This window comes from Sapajus apella, unplaced genomic scaffold, assembly GCF_009761245.1.
Source record: "Sapajus apella isolate SASKATOON/1434 unplaced genomic scaffold, GSC_monkey_1.0 scaffold32, whole genome shotgun sequence".
In the NCBI taxonomy this organism is placed as follows: Eukaryota; Metazoa; Chordata; class Mammalia; order Primates; family Cebidae; genus Sapajus; species Sapajus apella.
In genome coordinates, this window is record NW_022436972.1 from 1,234,650 (window position 1) to 1,250,017 (window position 15,368).

The 15,368-nt window shown below is 46.5% G+C and overlaps 1 protein-coding gene across 1 annotated transcript in view; it reads left to right on the forward strand.

Annotated features, from left to right (window-relative positions):
• Window positions 1-15,368, forward strand: part of GTF3A (general transcription factor IIIA) — a 19,077-nt gene continuing 3,709 nt past the window's right edge. The window contains exons 1-6 of the mRNA XM_032294340.1: window positions 1-180; window positions 5,260-5,739; window positions 7,824-7,924; window positions 11,898-11,994; window positions 12,610-12,698; window positions 14,786-14,859. Of these exons, the coding sequence (XP_032150231.1) occupies window positions 1-180; window positions 5,260-5,739; window positions 7,824-7,924; window positions 11,898-11,994; window positions 12,610-12,698; window positions 14,786-14,859 (1,021 nt within the window). The remainder of the gene's footprint in view (window positions 181-5,259; window positions 5,740-7,823; window positions 7,925-11,897; window positions 11,995-12,609; window positions 12,699-14,785; window positions 14,860-15,368) is intronic.

Sequence of the window (15,368 nt, forward strand, 5' to 3'; positions counted from 1 at the left end):
ATGGACCCTGAGCAGGGCTCTTTCCACATGGCGGGGGGGTGGCTGGTTTGCTCCCTGGACACTCCTTTTCTGATGGAATCACAGCTGACTATGGGAGCTCGAGGACCAGGGCCTCCCCTGGGTGCAACTGAAGATGGGGATATACAATCAGCAGTGACAGATCATTTAATAAATGCCAGGGTGAGAGAAGGGAAGGAGCCACGGGTTCATTCAGCTGGGTGGATGGTGGCACTGCTCATGGAGACAGGGAAACCCTGAGGTCAGTGGGGAGAGCAGTTTTGAATATGCTGACGTTGAGGTCTGGGGGTCGTAGATTGGGACTGGAGGTAGTTAGATGCAACAAGAATGGCAAAAAATTGGCTGTTGAAACTGGAGATAATAGGTCCAAAGGGGTTCTTTGTGCTACTCTATTTTTGTATATGCTTAAAATTTCTGTTTTAATCATATACAAAATGCTTGTGTGATGCAAGTGTGAACAGGCAAACAGGAAAAAGAGTATGGACTAATCTTTTCAGTGAACTTGGACATGAAGGAAAGGAGTGAGATCCAGCAATGACTGTGAGAGGCATAAAACGGAGTTGTCTGATTAAGAGATGAGACAATAATGTAGTTTGAACATTTCTCCCTCCAAATCTCAGGTTGAAATTTGATCCTCAAATTGAAGGGGATCAGGTTGTTAAAGGTGGTCCTCAAGGGAGGTGTCTGGGTAGTGGGGGCAGATTCCTCGTGAATCGCTTGGTACCTTCGCGAAGTGGGCCGTTCATGAAGCAAGTTCAGAGTTCTTGTTCTGTTAGTTCATGCGAGAGCTGGTTGTTTAAGAGACCTGGCACCTCTTCTTCTCTCTCTTCTCCCTTCCTCTCACCATGTGATGTCGGCTCCTCTCCCTCCCGCCATGGTGGAGGCCTTCTGAGGCCATCACTAGAAGCAGATGCTGGCAGCATGTTTCTTGTACAGCCTGCAGGACCATCAGCCAAATCAACCTCTTTTCTTTATAAACTACCCAGCCTCAGGTATTCCTTTATATCAATGCAAAATGGACTAAGACAAAGAGACCTGAGCATGTATATTGGCTGAGGGGAAGCACGGGCAAAGAGGGTGTATCAGTTAGCGATTGTCACAAAACTGCTGCATAACAAAACTACCCTAGAGCCTTGGCTTATACCCACTTATGGTCACAGATCACAGCTGGCTGATGGTCAGCAGGTGGGAGGTGGATCAATGCCAGGCTCAGCTGGGATGGCTCAGCTTTGTCCCTCATGTCTTTCTTCTTCCTGGGACAGACTAATGCAGAAATGCAGTCCCTGTGGCAATAGCAGAGCACGGGGAGCAACACACAAGCTCTCTTGAGGCCTAAGCTTAGAACCTGCACACTGTCAGTTCCAACTTGCAGAACCGAAGCATGTCATGTAGATGGACTCATAGACAATGGGTGAGAACGTATCTCCACCCTGCTTTACGAGCAAAACAAAGCCATGTGGCAAAGGGCGGCTAGTACATGAAATTTACACACTTGAGCAGGCACACCATAGTTCTGTTTAAGTTCACCTTCAAGGCTGACCTTCATGACTCACAGTTTTATCCCCTCCAGACGGAAGCTGTTTGGGCCTGGGGAAGAGCTTGAACCCCAACTCGGCCAAAGGTTCTCTTTCAGGGGTCATTAGCCATGGGGAGTTAAGGGAACTGATTACATAAGGTCTGGGCTGCTTGGGTGGAGTCAAAGCCCTCAGAAAACTACTCTTACAGGGGCAGAAACTCAGCCTTACACATGAAGCAGATCTGCAGAGAAAAGAGTGGACAGACAGGCAGAGGTGAGGAGGGGCCTGGGCCTGTGAGGACTTGAAACCTGGGAGGGTAGGTGGGCAGAAAGGAGGAAAGGAAAGATCAGGGGAGGGAAGGGAGGGAGAGCTTAGCAACACACATACACGTGCACACAGGACATGAATGCAGCAGTCTAAGAGGTACCTGGAGAGCAAAGGGGCAGCGAAACTAAGGAGGACAGCCGATCCCAATGGCGACAGACTGAGACCCAAAGCACCTGCAGACAACTCTCCCATCCTGAGGTCTTTCTGTAGTTGGTCCCATGAGATCCCCTTGTATCCTTCAGTAACTCCCTTGTCATTAGATTCGTTTGAATGGAATTATGTTCTCTGCACACAAAATATCCCTTGCTGAAGACATTCATGTAAAATCTTTAAGGCTTCACACAATAAGTTCATAGTTGTTCTATCAACTAACAAATGATAAGGTTAGCTCTTCATGTATGGATGTCATCTTGCTACTGAGGACTCGAAAAGAGTATCTTCCAGTCCCTACCCTTATAAAGGTTAATCAAGATCAGGGAAATAAGAAATTATGTGCCTGAATAGTTACAAATAGCCCAACACATTTGAGGGTTGCTATAGAAAGAAGGGGCCACAAAAGTTCAAAGGAAGAGAAGGCAGGTGCGGGTTGCAGTCATCAGGCGAGGCTTACCTAGAGGAAGCAGAAGTTGATCTGGACCTGGAGCCGAGCCTCAGGTAGGTAAGGGCCTGGACGAGGCCTGCACCCTGGGCCTCCATGGCCCACCTGATCATTGTTATCTGATTTGTAGGAATAATAGCAGGAATAAAAATGCTTTGCAAATACCAGTCTTGCAAATTTAAACCTGTAAATTCCCAGGTGTTTTAGGGAGAGCACATGGGCATCTATATGCAAGAGAGTCTAAGGGCAGGAGAGTATAAATGCAGGAAAATCTGTTGACAGGCTATTACAGGTGTCAAGGCCTAGAGCAAAGAAAAGCCTAACAGAGGTGGACGAAGGAAGAAGTTGGATAGGACAGGTGCGGAAGCCAGCTAGGGAAGTGCAGAGGAGAGAGCAGGTGATACTGTCAATGGTTTCCAACCGTGAGTCAGAGACTCATTTCACTAGTATGGTGGCATCAGCATTTTCTAAAGCTTCCAGCTGACTAATGTATAGCCAGGGTTGAGAACCACTGTTGTAAGTTTTCGTGACTGGAGACAGAATTATGCCACCATTGACAGAGAGAAAGAGGGCAAAAGGAGGTGTGGCCAGACAAAGGCAGTGAGATTAACTCACAAAGAATGTTGAGTTTAAGGTGACTGCCTAACATTAAACAAACAAACAAAAAACCACTTATCATCTAGAAATGTGACATATTAGAAAAACACATTGGGGGCCACTGGCTCATGCCTGTAATTCCTGCCCTTTGGGAGGTTGAGGCGGGTGGATCCCTTGAGGTCAGGAGTTCGAGACCAGCTTGGCCAACATGATAAAACCCCGTCTCTACTAAAAATACAAAAATTATCCAGGTGTGGTGGTGTGTACCTGCAGTCCCAGCTACTCAGGAGGCTGAAACAGGAGACTTGTTTGAACCTGGGAGACGGAGGTTGCAGTGAGCTGAGATTGCACCACTGCACTACAACCTAGGTAATAGAGCAAGACTTTGTCTCAAAAAAAAGAAAAAGAAAAAAAAAGAAAAACACATTGGGAAGTAAACTGCAGAGAGAAAGGTGGTAGAGCCATGGATCAAAGGGGGAGAAAGAATGAAGTAAAAAGACCAACAGTTGAGTATAGGAATGACCTGGACCCTATGAGCTGCTTTACATGGAGAGTGTTGAGAGAGCTGTAAGCCGCTGGTAAATGTGTCTAGCAGAGGATGGCATATAATAAACACGACTATTGGTTAATATAATCTCATTTAATTCTAAAAATGGCCCTAACTGGTGGGTGTTAACAGTCTCAGTTTAAAGATAAGCAAAGAAACTCAAAGAGCCTTATCCAAAATCCTACAGTTAGTGAATTTAGAGTTGGAATCCAAGGTCAGGGAATTGAGGCTGAAAGCCAGTGTTCGCCTGCTATAATACATCAGTGCATAGTGCTAACAGCAAGCTAAAAGGGTGGAAGAACGATTGTCCAAGGAGACAGGACAAGTCAGGAATGCAGGGGGAAGCCATGAATGTGGCTGTGCTACATGGGGTCAGTGGCCAAGAGAGGCCAAAAGAAAGGAGGATCTCAGAGATTTACCGTGCACTCTGGCCCTGGGCATGAGGCGTGGGGAAGAGAAAATCAGAACCAGCGCAAGGGAAAGCGTTTCAGACTTCCAGAATTGTGGGAGGGATGTGTGTAGAATTCTCCTAGTCATGGGGAGGGGCTCCAGCGGCAAGGGAGGAAAGAAAGAGGTGGACCCACGGCATAGACACTGTCTCACAGCCCCCGTTATCTTGAGACGGAGGATGAGACAGGCGTTATCACCTTTCCACTTTCAAGATGAGGCGACTGGGGCAAAGGAGTGCTTATGAACTGACAAGATGAGGCGACTGGGGCTTATGAACTGAGTATTCCAATTCATAAGCACTCCTTATGAATACTCAGTTCATAAGCACTGATGTTAAGCCCTGGCTTGTTTCTAGAACTGCACTGCTGTGCAGGGACCTGTTCGTCAGATTCCAACAGGGGCTTAATGATTTAGAATAATGCAGGATGTGAAAAATATGAATCTGGCGAACATCCGACAAGTCATCCTGCCAGTTATCTGTATCCAAGGACATTTTTTAGGCATGTGGTCCTCATAAACTAAGATACTTATATTCATTCAGTCCTCTCAAAAGTGCTTCTAAGTTTTAATAGGCACTTAATTACCTGGAGATTTTTTTCAACCAGGTCATCAAGGCTCTAGGGCAGTGTTCCCAAATTTTTCCTTTTTTTTTTTTTTTTTTTCCCCAACCACCTGGTTAGTTTGCAGGAGTGGGGAGGGGTAGGATGGGGAGGCAACTGTATTTATGATTTTAGAGCTCGGGGTCTCACTGGGCTCAAGCGATTCTTCCCCATAGCTGGGATTACAGGCGTGCACCACCGTGCCGGGATAGTGGTTCCCAAGCTTTTCTGCGAATTGAAATCACCTAGGAAGCTTCTAGAAATAATGATGTGTGTTTCCCACCCCCAGAAATTGTGATTTAATTGGTCCAAGTATGCTCCTGGCTCTGGAATTTTGGAAAGCTCTACTCCACGTGATTCTGAGCTTAGGAACCCCTGAGCTGGGGCTTGCAGCAGAAGCACGTAGATATGCAAGGAAACGAATTCACAAATAGGACACACTAGTAACGTGGCAAGAACAGGCTAGCTCAAATGACGTAAGGTCAGTGCTCTCCAGAGAGTACTGGAGGACGGGAAACAAGTCCCACTTATTAAGCAGAGGACGGGAAACAAGTCCCATTTATTAAGCAGTGCCTCGGCATTTGAGTTGCAGGTGAAACGCGGTAGCCTTCCGCAGAGGACTCAGACGACCCCGCCTCTCATCCCGGGCGGGAGGGGCGCGGGCCGTGGCGGGGCCTTCTAGCGCATGCGCAACCTCCCGGAGCAGGAGCAGGCGCAGCCGCAGCGCCAACGAGGGGCGGGGCCTGGTGCCCGGGTGCGCTCCCGGAAGTGTGCCGGCGTGGCGCTAAGGTTCCGCGGGGAGCAGTGGGCAGGCGGCGCGGGTTCCCGGCACGTGGCTTGGCACGTGGGCGCGCGCCTTGCCCCGGGCGTGGAGGCGCCGGCGACCTGGATTCGCCGGCTGTGGTCGCTGAGTCGGTGTTGTCCGTGACCGTCGCCGACGCGTTCATCGCAGCCGGCGAGAGCTCAGCTCCGACCCCGCCGCACCCCACGCTTCCCAGGAGGTTCATCTGCTCCTTCCCCGACTGCAGCGCCAATTACAACAAGGCCTGGAAGCTTGACGCGCACCTGTGCAAGCACACGGGGGAGGTGAGGCGAGGCGGCCAACCCTGGGCCTAGGGATGGCGATGGCTCGCCAGTGGGCCCTGCCCCGTGGCCTGGTGACGGCGTGTGGCCCCTAGGCAGCCACTGCAGTCGTGACCAGTGCCAGGGCCGCTGGCCCCGCTCTGCTGTGCTTTCAACTTTGACATCCTGGACTTAGGGAGGGAGCTGAGGAAGTAGACAAGAAGTTCTAGGACCTTCTTTCTGGGACCTTGATGTCCATGCCAGGGGCTCAGGGCTTACTAAGCAATCATTTACCCGTCTATGATCGTGAGTGTGGGCCAGCCAAGCACCTCCCGTAATCTGCAAATAAGTGCGAGGTTTGAGGGCCCGCTGCCACTAGACCCCCGCCAAATATCCGTAGCCCCTGGAGCTAGCACAGAAGGTGGGTTACATGTACCGGGGATCGTGAAAGCAGCATGTATTCATTTCTTCATAACTCCACACTGAAGAGAGCAGTGAACACACCAGGCAGTTTCTGTTGCCAAGGATCTTACGTTTCAATGGGTTGGGCCGACCACAGGATAGGTGGGAATGACCTGCAGTGTTGTGTACAGGAAAAGCCTCTCTGTGTGAGCCGAATACGAAGGAAGGATCTTGGTGGCCCTCGGAGTGGAGGCAGGTGTGTGTGTTTAGGTGGGAAGTCTGAGAAGTAGGCCCAGTAGGAGTTTGGATTTTATTTTGAGGGCAGGAGAATGTCAGATACTGTGATATGACGTGGCAGCCCATGTGACATACAAGTGAGGAAAACGAGGCTCACGGAGATCAAGGAATCTGCCCAGCTTCCCAGTGTTTGGCAGAACTAGACTTCACACTGCCTCATCGTAAGGCCCTTATTTCTTAAGCCACAGGCCTGCTGTCCATACCTTTGCCCCTTGCACCTCCTTTCATTTATGGGCCACCTTCTCACCCTCTCCAGCACTGGAAGGCTGACCACTTCCTCCTTAAGACCTCCCCTGGTTCTTTTCCTTTTCCTCGTCTGCCCTTTTCATTGGGTCCTGTTCTGCCCTCTCTGTTTTCCGCCCTGCCCAGCTCCCTCTTGCAGTCTTACGTAGCCACTGGCATCACTCATAACATCCTCCATGTTTTGCCCCTCCGCCCTTCCTCTTGCTCATTCTAGCCTCTAAATTCTGGGCTCTGTATTACCAGTAGATCCAAATCAGAGTTTGCTGTTCCTTTTAGACCTGTGTGCTGCATTTTGGATACTGGCACTACCAGTTTTAATACAGGTTGAAAAACTTAGAGTCATCTTTGTTGTCCCAAATCTCTCATGCAGATTAATTTGACAGATGTTTATTGAGCCTGCTCCATGCCTGCCACTGAGCAAGGTTCTGTGGCTCTGCCCCTGGTGATACAGCTCACTGTGTTGCTTTGCTCCTAGTATTCATGGAGGCCTCGGTACTTCCCTCCTGACACCTTGGTGATATGCTTTTCATAGTTAGATGCACCAGACTGGTTATTTGGGGTATGTCTTTGGCTTTTCCTATAGGTTGAAAATGAGCCGTCCCCTCCCAACTCCTGGATCACAAAAGGTGGTTGCATTTAGGGTGTTGAGCTGTTTTCTTTGCTTCACTCAGGCATCTATGAGCTTTTTCAGGTATGACACACTTTCCTATAGCTGTGCTTGGCATTCTGTTAGCACAGACACCGGGCTTGTCTGGAATGAGACAGGCCTGCCTCGTTCCTCTGCCCTAAGCTTGCTTTTTACACGTCATGCGGTTGTGAGGATCTGTGCGGACAGGCCATGCCACCAGCCAGGGCGTCTTTAAGAGGGGGTTGCTGTGGAAGCCTACTGCTGGGTTGGGAGCCGGTTATGAATGCTATGCCTATTTCAAATGCTGTTCGTAGAACAAAAATCTGTGCAGTGACTTTGTGAGAAGTTATGGCATTTGTGTTGGGTAACTTCGTGCAGGAACACTGTCTCGCCTTGGTGTCGCGGGTGCACAACTCCACTGAGTAGAAACCATCTCTGCATAGGGAGCCGGTGGCCTTAACACTAGGCAGTTTAAGCTTTTAAATACCAGAGTTACTAATGGGTGCAGGAGTGACATGCTTTTTCTTTTGCCTGCCAGAGACCATTTGTTTGTGACTATGAAGGGTGTGGCAAGGCCTTCATCAGGGACTACCATCTGAGCCGCCACATCCTGATTCACACTGGAGAAAAGCCGTTCGTGTAAGTAGAGACCTGTTTTTAGGCTTTTGAAGTGGGTTGTGTTGGGCATATAAGCCTGGGAAGAAGATTGATTGTTAACTCATGAGGTCAGGAATGTGAAGCCTGGCCGGGCACAGTGTGGTGCGGTGGCTCATGCCAGTAATCCCAGCACTTTGGGAGGCTGAGGCGGGCAGGTCGCTTGAACTCAGGAGTTTTGAGACTAACCTGGGCAACCTGGTGAAACCCCTCTCTACAAAAATTTAGTCGGGGGTGGTGGTTCGTGCCTGTCATCCCAGCTACCCAGGAGGCTGAGGTGGGTATGATCACCTGAACCCACAGAGGTGGCTGCTGCAGTGAGCTGTCACACCAGTGCACTCCAGCCTGGGCAAGAGAGCCTGTCTGGGAAAAAAAAATGATGTCTTTTGTATAGAAGAGGAGACAGGTTTTGTATGTGGGAGAGTGGGCTTTGTGGGTCATTTTGTGTAGTAAATTCAGAAATGAGTGAATCTGAAGTTCTCTTGAGTTTGCATGCTCTCACTTCCCTTTAAAATACATAGTAAATGAGAAATTGGGCTTGGGAGACGCTCAGTTTGGACTAGTTAGAAAACGGTTCCCTGGAAAACTCTTGGCTCAGCGTTATCAGGGACTTTATGAACAGTCCAGTCTTAAACTGCTGGGATAGAGACTTGAGCATGAAGTAGAGCTTTTAGTGGTTTATCGTGTGCTTCTTAGAATGAAGACTTTGCACCACTACCATACAAGTTTTCATTTTATTCTTCTGGAGGTGCTCATTTTTTTCTGAAAGCGTGGAGATACTGCTTGCCTACCAGCTACTTATTTAAAGCAGTGCATCTGAAATTTAAAGTGCATTAGGATCACCCAGAGAGCTTGGTAAAATGCAGTCTGCTAGATCCACCCCAGAGTTTCTGATTGATTTAGTGTGGGGTGCAACCCAACAATCTACATTTCTAGCTCATTCCTAGGTGACGCTGCTGCTGCTGCTCTGGCTCCCACACTTTCAGAATCATGGAAATATTTAGTTTTCATTGAAAAAATAACCATAGCAGATGTTCAGAGCTCTGTGCAGGACACCACGTCAGGAAATAGCTGTAGAGCTGTTTGTTTAGATGTTAGGCTTTAATATCGTAATTTTGCTTATGAGACAATTCTTTAAGTGGTAAGGTTTTCTAATGACCTAAGTTGAATTCCTTTTAGTTTTAGGAGGGCAGTGAACGTGAAGTGTCTCATGTCTCACTAAAGTCCAGACAGTCTGAGGAAGGTGATTATTGACAGGACAAACTTTACTGTCACTCTCCACATGGAGACCGATCTCCTCCGTGGCAGACAGATAACCCAGGCCCCGTCCTGCCAGCGTGCCAGTCAGTGGGAATGGGCAAAGGACCATGGATGGCAGGTGTCTTCTTTCAAACCCTGTTCAGACACACAGTGTGTTGTGAAAATCAATGACCTATATAGTTCAACAAGACCATCAAAGAGGAACCAAAGTGGCCTGCTAAGTAGAGCTGCGACATAGTCTTTGACCTGGAAGCGTCACTTTGGGGAATTTACAGATACACTACACTGGCATCAAGCGGATGTGCAAGGTTAGGTGCAACGTTAAATAGTAGCAGAATGTTGGAGTCAACCAAATGCTCATGGGTGGGGACAGGTTAAAGTATATCAGCACAGTGGGATACCCTACAGCCAGGAAAATGAAGGCAGCTGCTGTCTGCAAAGCCATGAGAAAATCACCAGGGCACTTTAATTGAAAATCCAAAGTGCAGAAGAGTCCTCTGTATGCCGCCTTTGGTGTGTAAAGCTGGGGCTGGGAAGGGTGAGTAGTGGGTGTTGGGTGGGCAGGAAGCAACTATTTATGTATTTGTTCCTATTTGTAAAGAAGTCTTTAAAGTTACATAACAAAACTAAAAATGTCATCTGTCATGGGGGCAGTGGGGGGTCCTGGCCAGGTAGGGGCGGGGATGGGAGGAAACATGCAACCAGGAACTACTGGACGGTGCCTCTTCCAGCTCGCCCTCTAGCCCAGACCCTGCCCCTCTTTAGCTGTAGACCCCTTTTTCACTGCTCGCCAGACAGTGCTACTTGGCTGTCTCTGTGTCTTCTTAAATTTCATGTGGTAGGCTGGGTATGGTGACTCATGCCTGTAATCCCAGCACTTGGAGAGGCTGAGGTGGGAGGAATACTTGAGGCCAGGAGTTCAGGCTGGGCAAGATGGTAAGGACCATCTCTATTTAAAAAAAAAAAAAAAAATTTCCATGTGGCCCAAATTCCTCATAGTCAAACTGAGCTCACTTTTTCTCTTTGGTCTTCTCTCATGTTCTTGTCTGGAGAGGCGGCCTCACTGTGTCCAGTGACCCATAGCAAAGATAAGGCAGCTCCCTGGACTCTTCATTCTTTCTCCCATCCCTTGCAACAGGTGGGCCGCCAGGTCCTGTAACTGACTCGTCAGATCCCTCCCCTGCTTCAGCAGCCACCGTCTTATCTCGGTCCCTTCCTCCCGCTGGAATGACAGTCTGCAGGCCGGCCCTCTCCCCAGGTGCCCTCCCGCCTGCTTCCCTTAAAGCTGTGCAGTGCTTTCAAGACGACCTACATATGAAGCCCAAGTTCCAAGTGTGTCCTACAGTGACCTGTATGATTTGGTCCTCTTCTGCTTATCTTGCCCTATTTGCTTGACTTGCAGACATGAAATTGTGGTCCAGCTGTGCTAACTAACCAGCCCCCCTCTCCAAGTGTGCTGGGGTCTCTCTCGCCCGTTTGGTTCCTGTCAGGACCCTTCTGGCCTGTCCTCCTGCCCTATACTCAGTTGGGTTAGATGCCTGTGTCAGGTTCAGAGTGAAGAATGGCAGGAAACCCGGCACAAAAGACACTTAAAGAAGATGGGCTCTTTGTCATGTGTGACTGAAATGCAGAAATACAGAAGCAGGGGCTCTGGGGACCCTTCTGACTGGTCTCTGCCATCCTCATCTTCGGCTTCAACTTCACTGACTGTGATACCTGTTAGGGTCCAGCTGTTGCATAAGCATGCCACTGGCAGGAAGGAGGAAAGGGCATTTAAGAGGCATGCCCCCTTATTTAGAGACTTTGTGGGGGTTGAGCAGGATGGACTGGACTTAGACATAAACCACCCTAATTGCAGGGGAGGCCAGAGAGTGCTCTTTCTGTTGGCCACCTGCCCAGCTAACACTCAGCACTCCGTCCCTGCAGTTAGGGGGGTTTCTAGGGTCTCTGCCACAGCACCCCTCCCATGTGTGGGCCTCTGTGCTGTACCTCCAATGGTCACTGCTGGCTTGTCTGTCTCTGCTTGGCCCTAGGAATGGGACAGTGATTGCCTCAAGGTTATCAGCTAAGATTGAGGCTGGGAAAGGAAGTCCTGCGTCATCCCTCAGGCTTACCAAGGCTCATCCCAAGAGGCACAGATTTTCTTTTGAAAAACAAAAAAAAGGCTTCCCAAAGGATTTAGATCATTCAAAGCCAAGATGCCAAGACAAGAGAACCTAGAATGGCTTGCTGATAAGCCAGGGAGCATAATGGTTATGGTTCTGCTCTAAGTGTCTGTTTTACCTCTAATAATAAGTGAAGACAAGATTTTTTTGAGGTCTGTCTAGAAATGCAGTTTATAATGACCATCTCAAACAGCATTAAGGTATTCCAAGCTGAGAATGATTTATCTTAAGCATGATTTAAGCCTGGTGTAGACTTTTGGGACTAGGGTATCTCACCTTCCTTTCTTCCCAGTGTATAAAGGATGCCTGATGTAGTGTGTATAATTTCAGAATCCTGTATGAAAAAGCATTGTAGTCATCAGGTTGAGAGGTCTATGTGGTATGGCTTAACACTTTGGAATTCGCTAAAGACTTATTTTATAGTATTAATATTCTTTGGAATAATTAGCTTTTATAAAGTAGGAGGATATATGTGTCTTAAAATTTCTTTTCCCTTGGTTCATTAATATTTTGCTTTATACAACTTCTTACAGTTGTACAGCTAATGGCTGTGATCAAAAATTCAACACAAAATCAAACTTGAAGAAACATTTTGAACGCAAACATGAAAATCAACAAAAACAATATGTAGTAAGTATGATGTTTTATATGCTTAAATTTTTTGAGTATTTTTACACTTATTGCCTATGTTTCTGACATTTTCAGCCAGGTGCGGTGGCTCAAGCCTACAATCCTAGCTACTTGGGAGGCTGAGGTGGGAGGATTGCTTGAGGCCAGGAATTCAAGACCAGCCTGGGAAACATAGTGAAATTCTGTCTCCGAAAAACAAAAACAAACAGAAAACAAAACAAAAAATTTTTAGGTAACAGAGAGAGACCCTGTCTCTGAAAAATAAAAGTGAAAACATTTTCATCAACTAAATTTTGTCTGTCAAATATCTGAATTTACTTAATGCTTTCATAATGATAAAGGTTTTATTTTGGAAGCAAAACATTGTGCAAACTAAAGTATATTGGGAGACTATTCCAAGTGAAACAATTTTGCTTTTTCAAGTGTCATATGACTCTTCAAACCTTCTTAAGATAAAGCAGAATGTTATAGTAACAAAATGGGTGAAAGTAGCAATTATATCATCTCCAAAACAATTTTATCTTTAGGATTCTATAATGAACTGTTGATTTATTTTTATTTATTTATTTATTTTTTTTACTTTCCATAAAACTAACAAGACTTTACAATTAACAGTGCAATTTTGAAGGCTGTAAGAAGACCTTTAAGAAACATCAGCAGCTGAAAATCCATCAGTGCCAGCATACCAATGAACCTCTATTCAAGTAGGTACTTCATGTGGCTAAAAATCCCTTGGATTCTAGGTGTGAATAAGATTGAAATGCAAGGGTGGTGTTGCGTATTGTTTCATGTTTGTTGGCCATTTGTATGTCTTTTGAGAAACGTCTGTTCATGTCCTTTGCCGACTTTTTGATGGAATTTTTTTCTTTCTTAGTGAGTTCCCTGTAGATTCTGGATATACATTCTTTATTGGATGCATAATATGCAAATATTTTCTCCCACTCTGTGGGTTGTCTGTTTTCTCTGCTGATTATTTCTTTTGCTGTGCAGAAGCTTTTTAGTTTAATTACGTCCCATTTATTTATTTCTGGTTTTGCTGCATTTGCTTTCAGGGTCTTAGTAAGAATTCTTTGCCGAGGCTGATGTCCAGAAGAGTTTTTGCAATGTTACCTTCTCGAATTTTTATGGTTTCAGGTCATAGACATACTTTAAGTTGATTTTTGTATAAGGTGAGAGACAGGGATCCAGTTTCTCCAGCACCATTTATTGAATAGGGTGTCCTTTCCCCAGTTTATGTTTTTGTATGCTTTGTTGAAGATCAGTTGGCTGTTAAGTATTTGGCTTTCTTTCTGGGTTTTCTATTGTGTTCCATTGGTCTAAGTGGCTATTTTTATACCAGTACTGCCCTGTTTTGGTTAACTGTAGCCTTGTAGTATAATTTGAAGTCTAGTCAAAGGAAGTCACTGTATGAAAAGACATGCACACACGTTTATAGCAGCACAGTTCACAACTGCAAAAATATGGAGCCAACCTAAGTGCCCTTCGACCAATGAGTAGATAAAATGTGGTGTATATACACCATGGAACACTACGCAGCCATAAAAGGGACTGAAATGATGTCTTTTGCAGCAGCTTGGATGGAGCTGGAGGGCATTAGTCTCAGTAAAGTAACTCAGGAATGGAAAACCAAATACCATAGTTTTCACTTAAAGGGGGGAGCTAAGCTATGAGGACAAAAAGACATACAGAGTGATTTAATGCACTTTGGGGACTTGGGGTGGGAAGGTGGAGGGGGTGAGGGATGAAAGACTACATATTGGGTACAGTGTATGTATGCTGCTTGCATGACTGGTGCACTAAAATCACAGCGCCACTATAGACTTCATCCATGTAATAAGAAAACATTTGTATCCCAAAAGCTATTGCAATTTTACCAACGGTGGACAAATGTTCTGAAAGCTTCCTACTCAACATTTTTCTGTTAATATGTACTGCATATGCACATTTTTATATTGGGGGCATTCTAAAGGTTTACTTTGTTCTAAAAGAAATATTTAATGAGTTTCAGAATACCGAGATTTTTCTGGTTGTGATTAACCTTAAAAGGAAGGCTGAGAAATTTCTTAACTACTCAAATAGAGCCTGTTCAACTATATGAAATGTCATTACGGAGACACTCATTATGCTTTTCCTATGGAACAAGTGATTGTGTTTCTCTGCAGGTAGAGAGGGTTTTTGAGGAGCGTGAGGGTGGTTGGACAAGCTGGGTAGACCTGCAAAAGGGCCAGCGGCTCTCTGCACGACTCTGGCCTTCCCGCACCTTCCTTTGGCTTGTGCAGGCTGCCCTGCGTCTTGGAGTTGCTGCAGTGACCCTGCCTGTCCTTGCTTGTGGGTCTGCCGCATCTTTCTTTGCTGCTGATGGTTTTAGCACAGAGGGGGCAGGTGCATCTACTGCTGTGCTCTCTTGCCCACCCCTTGTGCAGCATCATTAGGAAAGCTAGACACAAGTGATTCAGAATGGCTTAGGGGGTTTCCTAAGCCAAGTCAGATAACCTCTTGAAGTATCTTTTTGTAGCCCTGAAAGCAGAGTATATTTTCAGAGGTTTAAAGGTGAAAACTCTTTAACTGGGTCAAAAACAGTAACGTGACTTTTCTCCCCAACAGTTTGTTTTGCCCTAGAGCTGGTCAAGTAAGTTGAATCTCACCTGTGATTAGGTCTACATTTTAACACAGGTTTGGCTGTGGGAAGAGGCAAGGCTTTGGTGGGAGAAACAGGACAAAGTACCATTGACCCTGAATGGAGTTCTCTGTGAAAATAGATTGGCTAATACCTCATGTGTTGCCAATGCAGGTGTACCCAGGAAGGATGTGGGAAGCACTTTGCATCACCCAGCAAGCTGAAACGACATGCCAAGGCCCATGAGGGTGTGTACAGACAGCCTGGGTGTGCTCCTCTGAAGGGATGCCAAATCTGGGGTGCCTTTGAGTCTGTTCCATGATCACGCTGACAAGATGGGAACTCTCTGGGTGGGGGACACCATCCTGCTTATTGGGGTCTTACACTCTTATCCAAAGAGGCAGTGTCTATGTCTGTTCTTTCACTACGTGTCATTGCTGTTCACAACAAGCACCCAGTTCTGCGTTACACTGACGAATGTGCTGGTGCTCCAGCCATGGCTTTGATGCTTCTGTCATTTTTAACCTCTTCCATTAATATTTACTGCCTGTGCCACTCGTTTCCTTGTTGGCCATTCATAAGGCTTGGATCATAGTGTGACGTTTTGAGAGCCATCAGATGTTATGTTTCTCAAAACAAGACTTGATTACATTAAATACTTGAGTCTATTTGTTTCCTAGAGGGATTTTTGCTAATCTGTATTTCAATTTTCCATGTCCTAGAATTTATAATTTTTTTTTTTTTTTTTTTTTTTTTT